The 16,229-nt window shown below is 41.8% G+C and overlaps 1 protein-coding gene across 1 annotated transcript in view; it reads right to left on the bottom strand.

Moving 5' to 3' along the window:
* The window catches only part of TMC1 (transmembrane channel like 1), a 62,137-nt gene that overhangs the window by 23,568 nt on the left and 22,340 nt on the right, over positions 1-16,229 (bottom strand). The window contains exons 6-8 of the mRNA XM_056848981.1: positions 9,884-10,026; positions 4,833-4,977; positions 2,911-3,105 (exon numbers count right to left, since the gene is read on the bottom strand). Coding sequence (XP_056704959.1) covers positions 2,911-3,105; positions 4,833-4,977; positions 9,884-10,026 — 483 coding nt within the window. The remainder of the gene's footprint in view (positions 1-2,910; positions 3,106-4,832; positions 4,978-9,883; positions 10,027-16,229) is intronic.

The raw sequence follows: 16,229 nt of genomic DNA, 5'->3' as shown, positions 1-16,229 counted from the left end.
CCTATGAATGAAAGTCCTCCAAAATGTCCTATCTTTGACAGCCTTGCTCAGATCTTGCAAATTGAAGGCTGTGGCTTCCTTTATTGAGTCAATCCATCTCTTGTTGGGTCTTCCTCTTTTCCTGCTGCCCTCAACTTTTCCTATCATGACGGTCTTTTCCAGTGACTCTTGTCGTCTCATGACGTGACCAAAATACGACAGCCTCAGTTTAGTCATTTTAGCTTCTAGGGTCAGCTCAGGCTTGATTTGATCTATAACCCACTGATTTGTTTTTTTGGCAGTCCACGGAATCCGCAACACTCTCCTCCAACACCACATTTCAAAGGAATTATTTTCTTCCTATCAGCTTTCTTCATTGTCCAGCTTTCACACCCATACATAGTAATAGGGAATAATAGAACTCTTAATAGGAATATGAAAAACATTTATATGTGCCTTTAATGGCTGATTATGACATGTGGGTGATTCTGGCTGCATGTAGTAGACAGGTAATTGTATTACAAGATTAGCAAGATTTTCTGGTGGCCCATACTGAATGAACGCATGCAGTATGTATCACATATGCATTTGGTACCATTTTACATGTAAAATGAACATAGGAGTGAAGGAGAAAGCCAGGACGGTTGATGCCACAATACATTTTCCTGACTCCATCATACCATTCTACACAGCCAAGTCTGAAGCTTCTCTCCCACTTAAGGCATCTTACTACCTCTTCAGTGACTCCTGCTGATGGAAGATCCACTTAAGTTGGGGGAAGTCTCCTTAGGCTGTCAAACTTAGGAAGTCAAACTTTGCTGAGTGGAGTGGTAGAATCCATGCCATTAACTTCCAGTTCTGAACTCTACTGCAGAATATTTCAAAATCATCAAAATCCAGACAAGCATCCAAATCCAGTTATTGTTTGCTGGGAATACATACAGGCGACCCCTTAGTATATCAGTTGGCGGGAGCTAATGGAAGCAAAATCCTGCAAAGAAACCCCATTTTTAAAATCCTGATTTTGCCAGTTTTCATCCTACTCAGTGATACTTGTTCACTCATAAATCATCTGGAGTTGTTGTGGCATCCTGGCAGCCCTAGGCTACCCTGGTACCCCAGGCAAAGTGTTCAGGACTGGAGCAAGTGTGCAAGGATGGAACACTGCTGTATAGCCAGAGACAAAAGGGGTCTCCTGGCATCCATCTTGTGTGCCAAGCTACTGAGCCTACTGGGCAAGTTCAGGCTTGTTTACCTGTTTCCCCTTGGGAGGACATCTGGTGTAACTTGGAAACAAAAGGACAAAAGACAGACTTCTTCAGCATTTGTTTAGCTATCCCCTACAGCAGATAAGACACACCTCACTAATCTCATCAGAGACAGAACTCCATTCAGAGAATCAGGATGGATACAGACTTATCAAGTTGCTACCCTGGCAGATAGTTTCCCAAACCTCGCCTTCATCTAAAATTCTATAGCAAATGCTCAGGGGTACTTAGCCAAAAGTACGTAGGCATTGTTTCTGATCTACCTCACCTTCTGTTCTTTTCTCCTTCCTCTTAATCTCATCAAGAGCAATCAGGCATTTTGTCCACTGACAATGACAGGCTATTACCAGACATTGCCAGGCGCAGTGAAACTATACCTCCAACGCCTCTTTGGGGTATAAATATCAGCTTGTTTGCCACAACAAATTGCTAGTGTTTTCCCTTGGATCCCAAATGTGAGCCCTGTACTTGTGTGTACAGTCGTCCTTTGCTTTCCTTGTTAGAAGCTCTGGTCGTTACTTGCTCTATGCAGGTGCCTTTATCTGGACCACGCTCCCTGGATTGATAAATATACTTTCCCCTTGAAACCTCTAATCCTTGTGTCCACTCCCTCTTACCTTTATTTTCCTAGTTTTGTTTGTCAGGATTTTGTGTGTTTTCTGTGAATGTGTACACAAATTTGACCATTTTCAAGAAAACCCTTAAAATGTATAAAAGTTTTATTGGGAACCTTTTCCACTGATGCACTTTTTCCCATGCCAACCTCTTGCAAAGCTCAGTCTCCTAGCTAATTTCCCCCAATAAAGGGAGACCCCTCTATTTGACATAACAGAGTTAGGGTTGAGTTGTGTAATGGCCACATTTTTAGGTGACCCATAAGAATATAGGCAGATGGCAAAGAGGTCCAAATGGACCTCACCAAACAGGGTGGGTGAGCAACATCATCCTTCTACTCTGTGCATGGAATGCTTCATTTTCCTACATTCTGCTCTGTTTTTGCTGACTCTTATGACGCTGCAAAGATCATTCCTGGGATCACAGGAATGCACAGAGGAGCAGCTGTGCCAGTTGGGATAAAATGGATTAAAGAGAAGGAGGTGACATTGCTCTCCTTCCTCTTCCTCAAGTGCAATTCTGCTGAAGAAAGGAGTCAATTTCATCCCCTCATTCCTCTTCACTCCAACCCACCACTCTTCATGGCTGTTCCTAAGCATAGATCCTGCAACCTCAGGAGTCACCATTCCAGGGTTTGGAAAGAGCTGCAGGAAAGGAGAGGCCTGTAGGAGAACTCTGTGTGCCACACATTGATCGCAGGATACTGCCCAGTGGGAGTAAGGGTAAGAGCCCCAAACCCTAAATGATACTTTCACTGATGGGGTTTGAATTGCTGCAACTGTCCAGAAACGCCTAGCAGTAAAGAGGAAGGAACTGTTATATGACATAAATCTTCTGTTACTCAGATTTCATTTTCCACGGTACATGGAAGATCTTTTTTAGACTTTCTACCTAGCTTTAGGTCACTCTCGGGATCACGAAGAAACAAATGGCAATTCCTTTTTAGAAGATTTCTTTCCTAGCCCCTAATAATTACAACTTCATCACCCTGTAGAGTAAAATCCAGAGTAAAATAGCATATCTATTTTAGAAAGATGTTGGGACTAACTTCATTTCGCTCCCACCATCCGAGGTTTTCCATTCCTTCCAAAGCAAACTGTTGGGATCGCCTCACAACAAAGTAGATGAGATAACCACTCCCAGCCAGTGTGCAAAATGCAAAGAAGTTAGCAAGGACCCTCAGGAATCGAACCAAGTGGACATTCTCTTCTTTTCGACTCTCTTGTTCCTCCACAATTGCTTCCTGTACTTATTTGAGACAAACAAGAAAAAGGTTCGTGTAAGTGAGCATACTGGAAAACATCAACTTCTTCAGCTAGGGTTGTAGATGATGTAGGGGCCATGGTGGCTTCACCCCACAATGAAGCCTCAATCTTCTCTTCAAACTACCCTGGGACTGTTGACAAGATTGTCCATTCCTCCACCACACCTGGCATAGGCCAGCTACATGTCTGGAATTACAAAACTGCAACATTACATGTAGCTTGGCCCTCAGGGCACTGTGCAACGAGTCTCATTACACACTATACAACCTTTGTGTCTGCCTTATCCTTTGTAACCAAGTGACTGCTTCTGAACCTGCATTTGGCTTCTTGTTTTTAAGAGCTGAATAATAAGTGCAACTGAATGTCTTGATTGTAAAGGCCTCTGGCCATGCACAATAAACATGACTGCCTGACTGACTGCAACTGAATGTTAATTGCAAAGGGATACTTGTGTCAGTCTGTTAATGCAAAATAAAACAAAAGTCTGGTGGCACTTGAAAGACTAATATTGAAATAAATGTTGTTAGTCTTTAAGCTGCCATTTCGACTTTCATTTTGACTAACTGAATGTTAGCTAGTTGATGGTGCTGTTAGTTTAACTACTCTCTACCGGTGGTTTGTATGGTAATCGGAGACATGGGGGGGGGGGGACTTGTTGATATGGAATTTGATGGCCCTAACTATGTTTGCCTGCCAGAGGCAGGATTCAAAACACCCTCTTCAATTAAAAGAAAAAACAACAACATTTTAAACATTTTAAAATATCTGTATGTAATCTCTGTATATCTCTATGTCTCTACATTTGGTGCGAAAAACATAAAAGTATTACTCTTTTGGCTCTGGTTTGGCAAGCAATTTCCTTATTGAACAATAGGGAGGGTAGCCTCTCTGCCCTTGTCAGCCTTTTTATGAGAGAATGCCTGGACTGTGTGACTCTTGTTCTCTCCACCTATCTTAAACAGATAAAGGTGCAAGCACCAGGTCATTACTGACCCTCAGGGTGACATCACATCATGACTTTTGCTAGGCAGACTATGTTTATAGGGTGGTTGTGGGTGTGTGTTAAGTGCGGTCAAGTCGCTTCCGACTCATGGCGACCTTATGAATCAAAGTCCTCCAAAATGTCCTATCTTTGACAGCCTTGCTCAGATCTTGCAAATTGAGGGCTGTGGCTTCCTCAGGGTGGTTACAGGGCCATAAAAGTGATACAAGTTGACAGAAACCATATTAATTGTGTACTGTGAAACGCATAATGTGCAATAAAACCCTACTCTTATCTGCACTATCCAGTCGGGTATAGTGGCTAGAGTGTTTGTCCAGGATCTGGGAGACCCAGGTTCAAATACCCACTCTGCCGCTGAAGCTTGGTGGGTGATTAGACCAATTACACACCCTCAGCCTAGCCTGCCTCACAGGGTTGTTGTTAAGAGGAGAAAATGAAGGAGAAAATGATGTTACAAGCTGCTCGGGGCTCCCATGTTCAGATTATACAAATCTAAAGAAAGAAAGAAATGGCAAGTGACCAAGGTACTATTTTTACTGTCATATTACTTTTATTGCAATAAATTATATTAATATAATTTGTAACTAGTAAGATAACAGTATTATATAACTATTTACTATTACTATATTAAGTGATTTGCTATTCATTCTTGATACTGGGCAGAGAAAGCAGCGCACATCTTTCTAGCAGGCCATATATTACCTTAAAACTAGTTGTTATGGATGCAAATTTGTTATCTGCAGTTTCAGGATTGCCAATCAGGTAATCCCAGCTGGTGAACATTTTCCAGCTGAAATTAAAACTCGTATCATCTCCACCACCACCATCATCTGCATTCTTTGCCATTCTAAAAACACCAAAAACATTTGAATGTAAGTTCTACCTCAGTTTTTTGGCCACGTCATATTTATTTTAGTTGATTAACCAACACATTATTTAATAAATCAATTACATTTAATCAAATGTACACATTACTAAAACACCAATACAGTGGCTTGGATCCCTCAGTAAATTTCCACTAATGGGAAGGAGAGGCAATTTTCAGCAATGCCCTTTCCCACCACAGAACCCCACTTCATTTGCTATGCCCAAAGAAGCAGTATTTTGGGAAGCATTTCAGGCTGCAGCAGGAATGGGGAGATGAGGAAACCCATTCCATTCCACTGACAGAAATACCTTCCATTAGTGGAAATTTATTATGGAATCCAGAGAAATTACACTCTTTGAGAGCTTCTAACTCTAGAAATTAGATAGGTAATAAACCGAATGCCAGGGTGGTGTAGTGTTTAAAATGTTGGACTATGAACTGGGAGACCCAGGTTTGAATCCCCACACTGCCATGGAAACTTGCTGGGTGATCTTGGCCCAATCACACACACTTTTTAAAAGTACCACATATTCTTAGAACAAAAGATGTTAATCGTTTCTCTTTTATACTCTTGGCTATTAACACACTAGAACCAACAACACTTCAAAACATAAATAACTGTGCCATTAATTCTTAGCCCCATTGATTAGAATTTGCCCAAACAGATTAAAACTGGATCTAGCAATTAAACTCCAAATACTTGCAGGCCATTCCTGAGAGCTGCAGTGGCCGGGGACGGTGTGGGTGTGGCGGTGCTGCGGCACCTCCAAAGAGGTTTGGCTGCTGCAGCGGGGGGGGGGGAGGGGCTTTTTTAAAGTAAAATTTAGAAAAGGGGGGAACAATTGAAAACAGCAATGCCGCGCCAGCAAAAAGCTGGCACAGAACCGCTGTTGTTTAAGGGGGCATTCTTGGACTGAAAGGGGTTAGGAAGCTGCCTACTGGAAGCTCTGCCCCCCCCCCCCAGAACACCCCAGGAATGCCTCCCAGGATGCCGGCGCAAGGACTTGCACTGCAGGACACTGGCAGGAGGCCAAGCCAGCATCTGAGGGCTGAGCTGCCGCGGATGTCCAAGAGGGCCGGCACAAGTGGCACCACCACTAAACAGTTTCCAAGACAGTTTAAGAGGTGCCAGATTTTATTAAAAAAATCCAAACCTTTTAATTTTTGAATTTGTTGCTGCTTCCATTCAACCTGCATGTCTTATTTTATCATTTTATAATGTCATTATATATTTATTATATTATTTTTTACATTTTCTTTTTAAACCACTGTGGAGATTTTATAGGAAATGGTGAAGTATAAATATTTAAATAAAGTGAGTTTCTAAAAAAGAAGAAATTAGTGGATGGTAATACAAATTTGGCAGAAATACCTCCAAGAGTAGGAAAGTAAACTGGCATCAGATTAACTGCATTATCAGGATTTAATACTAACAGGTAATTCCATTGAAAGGCTTCACAATGGGAAGGTAGGAATATAAAGGACTGATGATGCCCTAGTAATGATTTTGACAAATGCAATATAATTTCCCTTTTCCCTATATTTCTTCCCTTTTCTTTATCTATCTAGCTAACAGCCCCTCCCCCCCAAAAAAGCTGTCTAAACAAAATACTCAATAATAGTGGGAATTTGCACTTATCATATTGTTTTTTTCTGTGAAATCATTAACAAACTGAAGAATATAAGAGGATTTACTCTTAAGGTTACCTAAATATAGATCAAAATTAACTCATGGCCATATGGAAATTTAGTACACATAGAACATTCTTTCCCAAGGGTATTTCTTTTGTTTTTGCCCCAGGGATTGTCTTGTAAGGATTTTTTATTTTTGTTTAACTCAGTAACCGACAGCCACCCAGCCATTCAGTTATAATTCCCTAATTAAGTCAAAAGAATCTTCTCAAAAATGTATCAAAGAAATATTTTTAATAACTCCCTAATAACTGGGTCAAAAAATGTGCCGAAGGCATTGAAATCCTTTATATGTTAATCAGGCGTATTTTGGAAGCTAACAGGCCTGAAACAGTGAGCCATATGCCGTTTATTGGCTGTAAAACTTGACATCAGTGGGTTTTTGTTTCTCTTAAATACTGCAAGTCTGGTTTCAACATATTCTATGGCAATGACAAATACAGCTAAAGATGGGGGGCAAGGAAAAGGTAGGCTAGGTGGTAGGTGGGAAGGAAAGAAGATAGAAGGGAAAGGGGAAAGGATATGGGTGCTGCCAGGAAAAGGGAGCGGGACTAGTGTGGGGCAAGGAATACAGGGAAAAGACAGGTGCCCCTCACAAGTCCTTCAGGGTACCCCAAAGTGCAACTGGGCCCAGCACTGTACCACTTAAGAGTTTTTCCAGCTGCCAGGGGGAGGGGAGAAAGCAGAAGATTGGGGGGGCAGATAAAGGTAGTGAGGCAGCAGACCTGTAAGAGTTAAAAATTGAGAAATATTATTATTAAATCTCCAAACTCAGAGGGCCTCTGGAGAGATATGTTTAGAAGCCAGAGACAGACAGAAAAGAATTCAAGAAGAGATAACTATACAATGCTGTTGTTTATTCCAAGGTTGGCTAACAGACAGAGGCGTCCAAATGTCTGAGAACAGTAGGGAGGACAAGATTAGTTGTAGCTAGATGTTCTAGCCAGGTGTTAGAACAATGAACTGTATACATAGGTTTGTTTAACCAATCATGATTATTGCTGCTTCATGATTTGTCAATCAAATGTCTGTATGAGTAAGCCAATGAACAAATGAATTACATATCAATCATTCAATAGAATAGCAGAAAAGTTGTAACCCAATCATTAGTATAATGTATAGATGACGTGTTTTAAAGAATGTATAATGAACTAACCAAAGTTTATAAAGGATTTTACACACCTTTGCTCAGGGCCGAGCTTTTCCATTTTTATTACTCTAAAGAGTGAAAAGCTGGGACTAGCAATTGCTAAATAAATCTGTTTTTTTTCCAAGACAAGTGGTCCGGGTCTTTGTGTCATGAACTCTTAAATCCAGCTCATAAATTTCTACAACAGTAGGTTGGCAGGTGGGTATGAAGGAGAGAAGGAAGCAACAAAAGGAGAGAGACTACAGGGCTGCCAGTGGAGGGAAGGGAGAAATCTTTGCAGGTCCCCCACATATTGGCGCAAATTGTAGTATTGCACATGGCTATTGACTACTTATTCAGTGAGATGCTTCACAATAATAATAATAATTTATTGCAGTCAAAGACCAGAAAATATCATATTGCATTTCTATGCTATATTTCCAAAAACCTAAAACCTTGCATTTCAAGGCTAACAAAACATAAAAATAAAATACAGATAAAATATTAATTAATCCAAATATAACAGTGTAAAACTCAGAGCAGTATTTCTATACTTATTACAGTTCCTTATTCTTTCCAGGAACCCCTTTCTTGCTACGGGCTTTTACCACACAAACACAAAATTTGGCCATTTGTTTCGAGATCATGGGAGTTTCGCCAATTAATAACTTTTCCAGCCATACCTGCTCCAAACTTAGGATAACCGAGCTTAACCCTCAATCCACTGTAATATGGGCATTGGAAAAAATGTATCATCTCCACCTCATCCATAGCACATGGACAGAGTCTCTCTAGATACGGTTTTTAAAAAATATTTGCCTTCCAGTATTGCTGAGGGCATAGCCTCACATCTTGCCAGAGTGAAGGCTCTTCTAATTTGGTGGGCACCAAGTTGAGAGAGATAAGGAACTGGGGCCATGATATATTTTGATTTCACAGGGGACCTCAAACCTGGTGTCTTGTTTAGGTCATGTTGTTGCTCTACGTCCTCAATCCTTTGTTTGACTAAGCTTCTTGCTTGTTTATAATCTAACTTCAGGAGCGCATTCAAAGAAAGGCCCACTCTCCCTAAGTTATTTCTAACCACCTGTATCCATTTAGGCTGGAAAGATTCTTGGCTTAACAGCTGAAGTAGTCCTCTTCGATTTTTATTGATAGACTGATTGAAGAAAAACTCTTGCCTCAATCCACATTATTCCTGTCTCCAATCGACTTACTGTGTTGGATACACAAGGGGGGACCTGCAGAATAGTGCGAAGGAATTTAGACTGTACCTTTTCTAGAGAGTCTAAATAGGCTATAGAGGGACCTAGATAGATACCATATAGCAATTGGGGCAAGATTTTAATTTGATACAGCTTTAGGGCCACTGGCACATAAAAGCCTCCCTTGGAGAGGTAAAACTTCAAAATGGAGTGTACCGACCTTTCCGCACGTTCAGACAATCAGTTCCTGACCCTTCTCTGCTTGCAAGAGGAATGATTGTATATTTGACACTATGCTAGATTGGATATCTTAAAAATGTTGACATCACTATTCTTTTTGTTACACATTTACTTCACACTTCCTGGCTGCATAGAAAATGTGTTATGCTCTTCTAATAAAGTTTTTCCCACCTCTGCCAGACTGTAAAAGTCCTTCTAGTATGAATAAATTAATATAGACATTATACTATAAATAATACTAAAACAATCCCTGGTTTCCTGCTCAGGCCCTCCCCCCAAACCTAAATTCCTGATGTTTGTGGTGCAGAGCTAGAGAAAGCAATTCAACTAACATAAAATGTCTTTCCCCCATACAAGCAAGTTGAAACTGCTAATAGGCTTTCATTTTGTTGTTATGACATGGTAGAAAAATGTAAACTGATATCTGAAATTGGTTTAATGGGAGTTTTAATCTTTAGAGACTATAAAACCCTTTTATAATTTATAATTGATGTTGACAATCTGAAATTATTGTAGATTACCAAGAGGTTCTGCCTTGGGAGTGGGACAGGGGGGAAATCCTGATCAGTCAATAAATCCATTCCCTGTTCTTAATTTCTACACTTCAAATGAAACTTACGTGCGGATGACAACCATGAAACTGTAACCAATGCACCCAACTCCTACAAGAAAATAGGAGAGAGGCAGCCGGAACTTCAGCCATCCAATGGTTCGTTGATTATTGTAATAGCCATAAAACAGCACAGAATATTGTGCGAAGCCCTGAAAAGGAGCAATTTAGAAACTCTTAACAAAAAACTTCAAGCAGTACTCTAGAGGAAACAGAACAATCATTGCAATAAGAAATGCTACATAAGGTGTAACTCTGTTTAGGACTGCACTAATTTGACAACATCCCCCACCAATCATTGTGCAAATCAGAGTGGGGTTCAGAAAGGCAGGCAGGAAGGAGTGCTGCAATATGGTAGAAGGAAAGAAAAGCTTCCTTTATAAGCAAGGATGAGGGCAAAGAGGGGCCAGGTCCCATGGCGTTCGCCACCTTCTCCTCAAATGTCCAAACTCTTCTAACTAATTACCAATCCACTAGAATTGAGGGTAAATGAACACTTTTCTTTATGATAGACCTTATATGCATGCCTCCCCAAGGCCAAGGCTTATCCCAACCCCACTTTCGTCTGTTCTGAAGCTGGGACGAGTATCACCTCTCCCAGTTCCTCTCCCTCTATGCCAGCTGTCATTTTCCTGAAGTTCTCCTTCTCTGCTCTCCCTTCCCTACCAGAGAATGTTCATATTTGTTTCAGAGAAAAGCAAGAGTTTCTACTGCTTATGCTCAGATGACAATACAGAATGCACCTAGAAGAGTGTAAACACGTCATATGAGCTTCCTGTGTATCCAAGCAACCTGGGCAACAGGCAAGAACACCACAGCAGACTCCCTATATGAAAACTCCCTATATGACCAACAATTGAAAATACCAAACTAAATTCAAAACAGAAGCTCAGGCTACTTCATACATTGCACTTTTTTACAGCGAGATTAGTCTCCATGTAGAAAAAGTCTACATGATAACTAACAATGTCACCAAATCTCATTCTTGAATAGAGGAGGGTCAGAAATTGTACCACATGCATGCCATTTGGAAACAATGAAGTTTTATGCTCAGCTCATAAATTGGGTCGGTTCCAATATGCTCTATGCTGTTTCTTGTCCTTTCATACCCTCCATAGAGGTGGAGGAAAGTAGGCTATGAAGAAGAGAGCTGCTTTTTAAGCTGTGATAAGCCCCAAAGCCTAAGTAAGAATCCAGAATCCCTTTCTGTTAACAACTATCATTCTCAGACATCTTTTCATGGGGAACTTCCTGTTAGAAAGGCTTATAAGGAAGGTTTGTGGAAGGTGAACTGTGACAAATAGTTAATCTTTAAGAGAGCAGGAAAGGTTGATATGGACGTTGCTGCCCATATGGCATAGCAGAGTACTGTCCCTGTCTCTGATACCTTGGTTGTTGGTATCGGTCCTTAAATCCAAAGGGCTTTCTAAAAGAAGTAGTTGGAGGGGCAGATACCCTCATATATCTAGCAGCTTGTCTTTCCTTCTTAAGCTGTCCTAGAGTATCATTGGTGAAAGCTGCAAACAGTGCCTTTCCATCAAAAGGAAGGTCCTCGATGGTACTATTTATGTCAGTAGTCAGTGCTGTGGAACGCAGCCATGCAAAGTGTCGTAGTGAAATAGCAGCTACCATCTCTCCGGCTGCAAACTCTGATGCATGCCTGCCAGCATTCATTTGGTGTCGGGCTAACTGTAGGCCTTCTGCTCTTCAGGGAGTGGTCAATATATGTTGACATCTTTGTCCACAGGAATATCTGGTAGGTCACCATAAATGCTTGATAGGTGCCAATTCGGAATCCCAGGGTATCTGCAGAGTAGTTCTTGTGGCGTAGGATATCAATTTTTCTACTATCCTTTTCGGCTGGATCCGAATGGCTACCCTGACAATGTTTAGGTTGGGATTCGGCCACAATAACTGAGGACGGTCCCAAGGAATGGTGTTTCTCCATCAAGGCTTGAGCAGCCACTGCTTCCAACGAAGGACCCTCCCTGGGTGACGACAAGTGGTGGCGATCTCTTGGTTCCGCGTCCTTTGGAACCGATGGGGTACGGTGCCGAGGGGATTGTCCCCTGGAACACTTGCGCTCAGTACCAGCCAACTTAGAGATGGAGGGGGTAGAGACGGACATCTCTGAAGCTCTGGAAGAAGAGGTAGACGCCATTCTCTTCCCGGTCGAGGATCCCAATGGTCTCAAGGCATTCTCATAAAGAAAGGCCTTAAGTTTAGCTTTGCAGCCCTGTTTAGCTTGAGTACTGAATCAGCTGCAAACTTTACAGGACCCTGTAATATGACCCTCACCGAGATAAAGAACACAATTGGCGTGGTCATTGTTCTGGGACATATTGGTCCAGCACAAAGTGCAGTTCTTAAAGAGAGCCATATGAAATATAACTCACGCGTCAGTCGAAGAAGGCAAGCAGAAGCTCACTACACGTTTTCTCCCCACAGTGGTGAAGAGAGAACTGAGGGATGGCCGACTCCCTCCCTCTCGTCACATGACCGTTTCGGCGGGAAGAGCTGTTGCTGGGTGGAAAACAGGTGAGAGGGAGGGGGAGTTATCCCTTCTAGAAGCTTTCTACATAGAAAGTCTCTGTGGCTGGCCTGCGCATGCGCAGATCCCATGTGGGACTGCACAGAGGCCACGAATATGAACTGAGGGCTGCAGGCCCAGAACCGTTGATTAAAGGCCAGCTGTAGAGGCAGGAGGCTGTGGTACAGAAGCCTGTTGAACCAGAACCGAGGGTTGTAGGGTTTGCTGAATCTTCTCTATCATGAAATCTGGGAGGTCTACACTGGAACCAGAAGAATCAGGTTCCATATGTGGAGAAGGAGTGCGTGGAGGAGGTGGAGTCAAAATATCCTCCGGAAGAACTGGTTCTGATAAGCGAGAAGTGACTGAAACCATCTCTTTATTTCCTTTAGATGAGCACTTTTCTGTTTTGTTTTTTGTTTTGCCTTCTTAGGTGGCAGTTCCGAAGCACTCTGAACCTTCTCCTTTGGTTCCTTTGGTTCTGGGTAATGTGTGCATTGCTTCTGTGGAACCGGAGTCAGATCCAATCGAATGGAATCGACAGACTTTGGGCACAAGGGAAGGTCTTGCTCAGCTGATGGTTTTGAGGCCGGCGTTATTGACCCCAAAATAACTTTCTCATACAGCCAAGCCTTCAAATGTGAGGCTCTATCGGTACGGGCCTTAGGAATAAACTGCTGGCATAACTGGCAGGCCCTGACGTTATGAGACTCCCCCAAAACAAAAAAGACCGAGTGAATGCTTATCTGTCTTGGTCATTTTAGTTGAGCACTGTAAGCATTTCTTGAATAGGGCCAACTGAGCCATCGTATCAGCTTAGCGACCAGACTCGCAGTTCAGGACAATGATGGGAGCAAGCCAAGAGACGTCCTTCCTTGTCAGTGGCAAAAGAAGAACTGAGAGACAGGGGGCGCCGCTCCTCAGTGTCATGATTTTGGTACAAAAGTCAGCATATGAGCAGAGGAGCTGGCACTCCCTTCCTGCACCTAAAGAAGCTAAGAAGTTCCTTCCCGCGGCAGGCCTGCACAAGCTCAGTCCCCATGTGGGACTGCACAAAAGACCGAAGATGAAACGTCTAGTGCAAACAAACAAAATTATTGACACAAGGTCAATCTTCTTGTTGTAGCAACCTTCTGTTGCTGCTGGACAGCAGACCATTCTTTTATGACATAGCAAAAAAAGCCTGCAAGTGGCCAGCATGAATTCCAGTTAGACACCAGAATTCAGTATGTGCCCTTGTAATCTGCCAACAGCCTGCAGATGAATTGGAAAAGGTTTTAATTGACTTTGGTAATGCAGAGGGGTTTAGCCCTTCTGAAAGTGAAATACATCTATTTCCTCTCCTTTTGCTGTTTAGCTGCTGGTTATTTCTTAAAAGTAAGCTGTTAGTAGATTAGAAGCTCGCCTCACATGTAAGCAAGATAGTTCGATCAAAGTTATCTTGTCCAGTGATTGTATCAAAGTTCTCAGCATCTCTGGTCATGACAAACAGTCTGGAGCACATCAGTGCCAGCCAGGAAAAAGTGGATATTTGGCAACAGGCAACAAACAGTCAAAGAATACTGGGAACACTCCTCTTCTTAGAACCTTATAGTAATCCTCTCTGCCTTGGATGGACTCCAGATACAAATGCCTTCCAAGAATTGCTGTTTGTGCTACTAGGGACAAGGCACCCCACACAGATAGCCAGGGAATAAGCACTTATACATCCTAATCTTACAAAACAATATCTGGGAGCAGCTCATTTAAGAAGAAAGAATTAATGCACACCTGGATCTTTCTGTCATGTTGCTTTGGGATCAAAGCCATGTTCCTCTACCAATACGGTGAGCATACTGGTGTTTGTTATCAATGAATCCCTTCTTAATGTGCCATTAGATGCCAATTTTTATGTATTTTAACTCCACAGAATAACAGATGTACAAGAGATTTAAGTGAAAGATCGACAAACACATTACTGCATTCCTGCCAGTGCCAGATTTTCCTGCAAAATTCACATGGGTTTTTCATTTTGACACATTTCCCATGTATATGCAGCCATGTTGTTTCCTGACAGTACCACTGGACTTAATATTTTAATCTCCCCTACTATCACACAATGAGTTTACACTACTTAGTCCAATTTGTGATTACAACACACCTTGGAGGTGTAAAGCTATACTGTGTGGTTAATTGATGAATAAAATAAATGTAATGTTAAACATAATCCAGGATTTTTATCTGAACAGAAAATATTTTCCATGAAGTCAGCCTTTTAAAGGCAGCCAATCTGATGATCATCAATAAAGCACCATGTTTGGGTGAACTAACCATACATCAGATTTCTGAATTCAGAGGCAGGTTTGGATAAAATACATTACTATTGATTTTTAATGCAATTTATTTCCTATCCTCAGAAGCAGAATGGAATCTCAGAAGTCCTGATACTATTGCTGAACCTGTATTATTTCTGTATGTATTTTGCTGTAATTCAAGCATTGTAATGGAACAATGGGTACGTTGTTGCCTCTATTTCAACACCCATTCTCAGAAAGATTGTTAGTTTTATATAAGATTATTCACTCATGTATTCATACAGATTTGAGTAGTTAAGGAGGGTGATAAGGGCACTTGAACAGGGACACTGTTATATATTTGCATGTGTCCACATGAATGCCGTTATGTTTTCACTTAGTAGCTGGTTATATTGAGTCTGCTGTTCTGTTGCATCTATTAGTTTTAATTAGTGTGTTACTCAACAGAATGTGCTTAGTTATGAACCCATGTTGTATATGTGTGTGTGTGTTTTAATTAGTTGTATGATTAACAGCAGCTATTTGATGTGTGTGTGTGTAAAGTGCCTTCAAGTCGCAGCCGACTTATGCCGACCCCTTTTGGGGTTTTCATGGCAAGAGACTAACAGAGGTGGTTTGCCAGTGCCTTCCTCTGTCTGCACAGCAACCCTGGTGTTCCTTGGTGGTCTCCCATCCAAATGCTAACCAGGGCCGACCCTGCTTAGCTTCTGAGATCTGACGAGATCAGGCTAGCCTGGGCCATCCAGGTCAGGGCAGCTATTTGATAGGCACCAAATAAACCATCAAAATTTAGATGAAATATTGAACATTGTCAGCAGGGTTGTGAACTCCAGGTTGGGAAATTCCTGGAGATATCGGGGTAAGTTTGGGGAGGGCAGGGTTTAGAGAGGCGAAGAACTTCAGTAGGGTAGAATGCCAAACATTCCACCCTCCAAAGCAGCCATTTTATTAAGGGGAACTGATCTCTGTACTCTAGAGATCAATTGTACTTCTGCAAGGTCTCCAGGCCCCACCTGGAGGTTGGCAACCCAAATTGTTACTGTTACATCATGTCATGTTTGTAATGTAATGTTCAGAGGCTTATAGGGCCATTCTAGACAGTTTCACCCTTCTAAGCACCATTGACTTGAAGGGTACAATTTTGTTTAGGATTTCACTATTAATTAAGACAATCTGCTGGGCAACGTGATGGTCTTAATTCAGTTTCTAACACATTAGGGCACATTTCAGCATTGAATACTGCTGGTGAGGCAGGAGAAAACTGAAGACCTGATTCGGTATGGCAACAGCCAGAGCAGTTTTTGATCTCCTCTTCATGAATCTGGAATTTCAGCAGCAGTGGTCTCACATTTTTGAACTCATTCTGAACTCACCCCAGGGCTAGTGCTCAACGGAGAGAGGAGTAGAATTTGGAGTCTTTCTAGGGTACAACACTTCTAGGTTTCCAGTGCAATCCTAAGCAGAGTTATCCCCTTCTAAGACCATTGGGATCTATTTCATTTATTTATTTAGATATGTTGACTATTTTTCC

Source organism: Euleptes europaea, chromosome 4, assembly GCF_029931775.1.
Source record: "Euleptes europaea isolate rEulEur1 chromosome 4, rEulEur1.hap1, whole genome shotgun sequence".
Taxonomy (NCBI): Eukaryota; Metazoa; Chordata; class Lepidosauria; order Squamata; family Sphaerodactylidae; genus Euleptes; species Euleptes europaea.
Note: the sequence above shows the minus strand (reverse complement) of the source record. Positions and strands in the feature narration are given on the sequence as shown.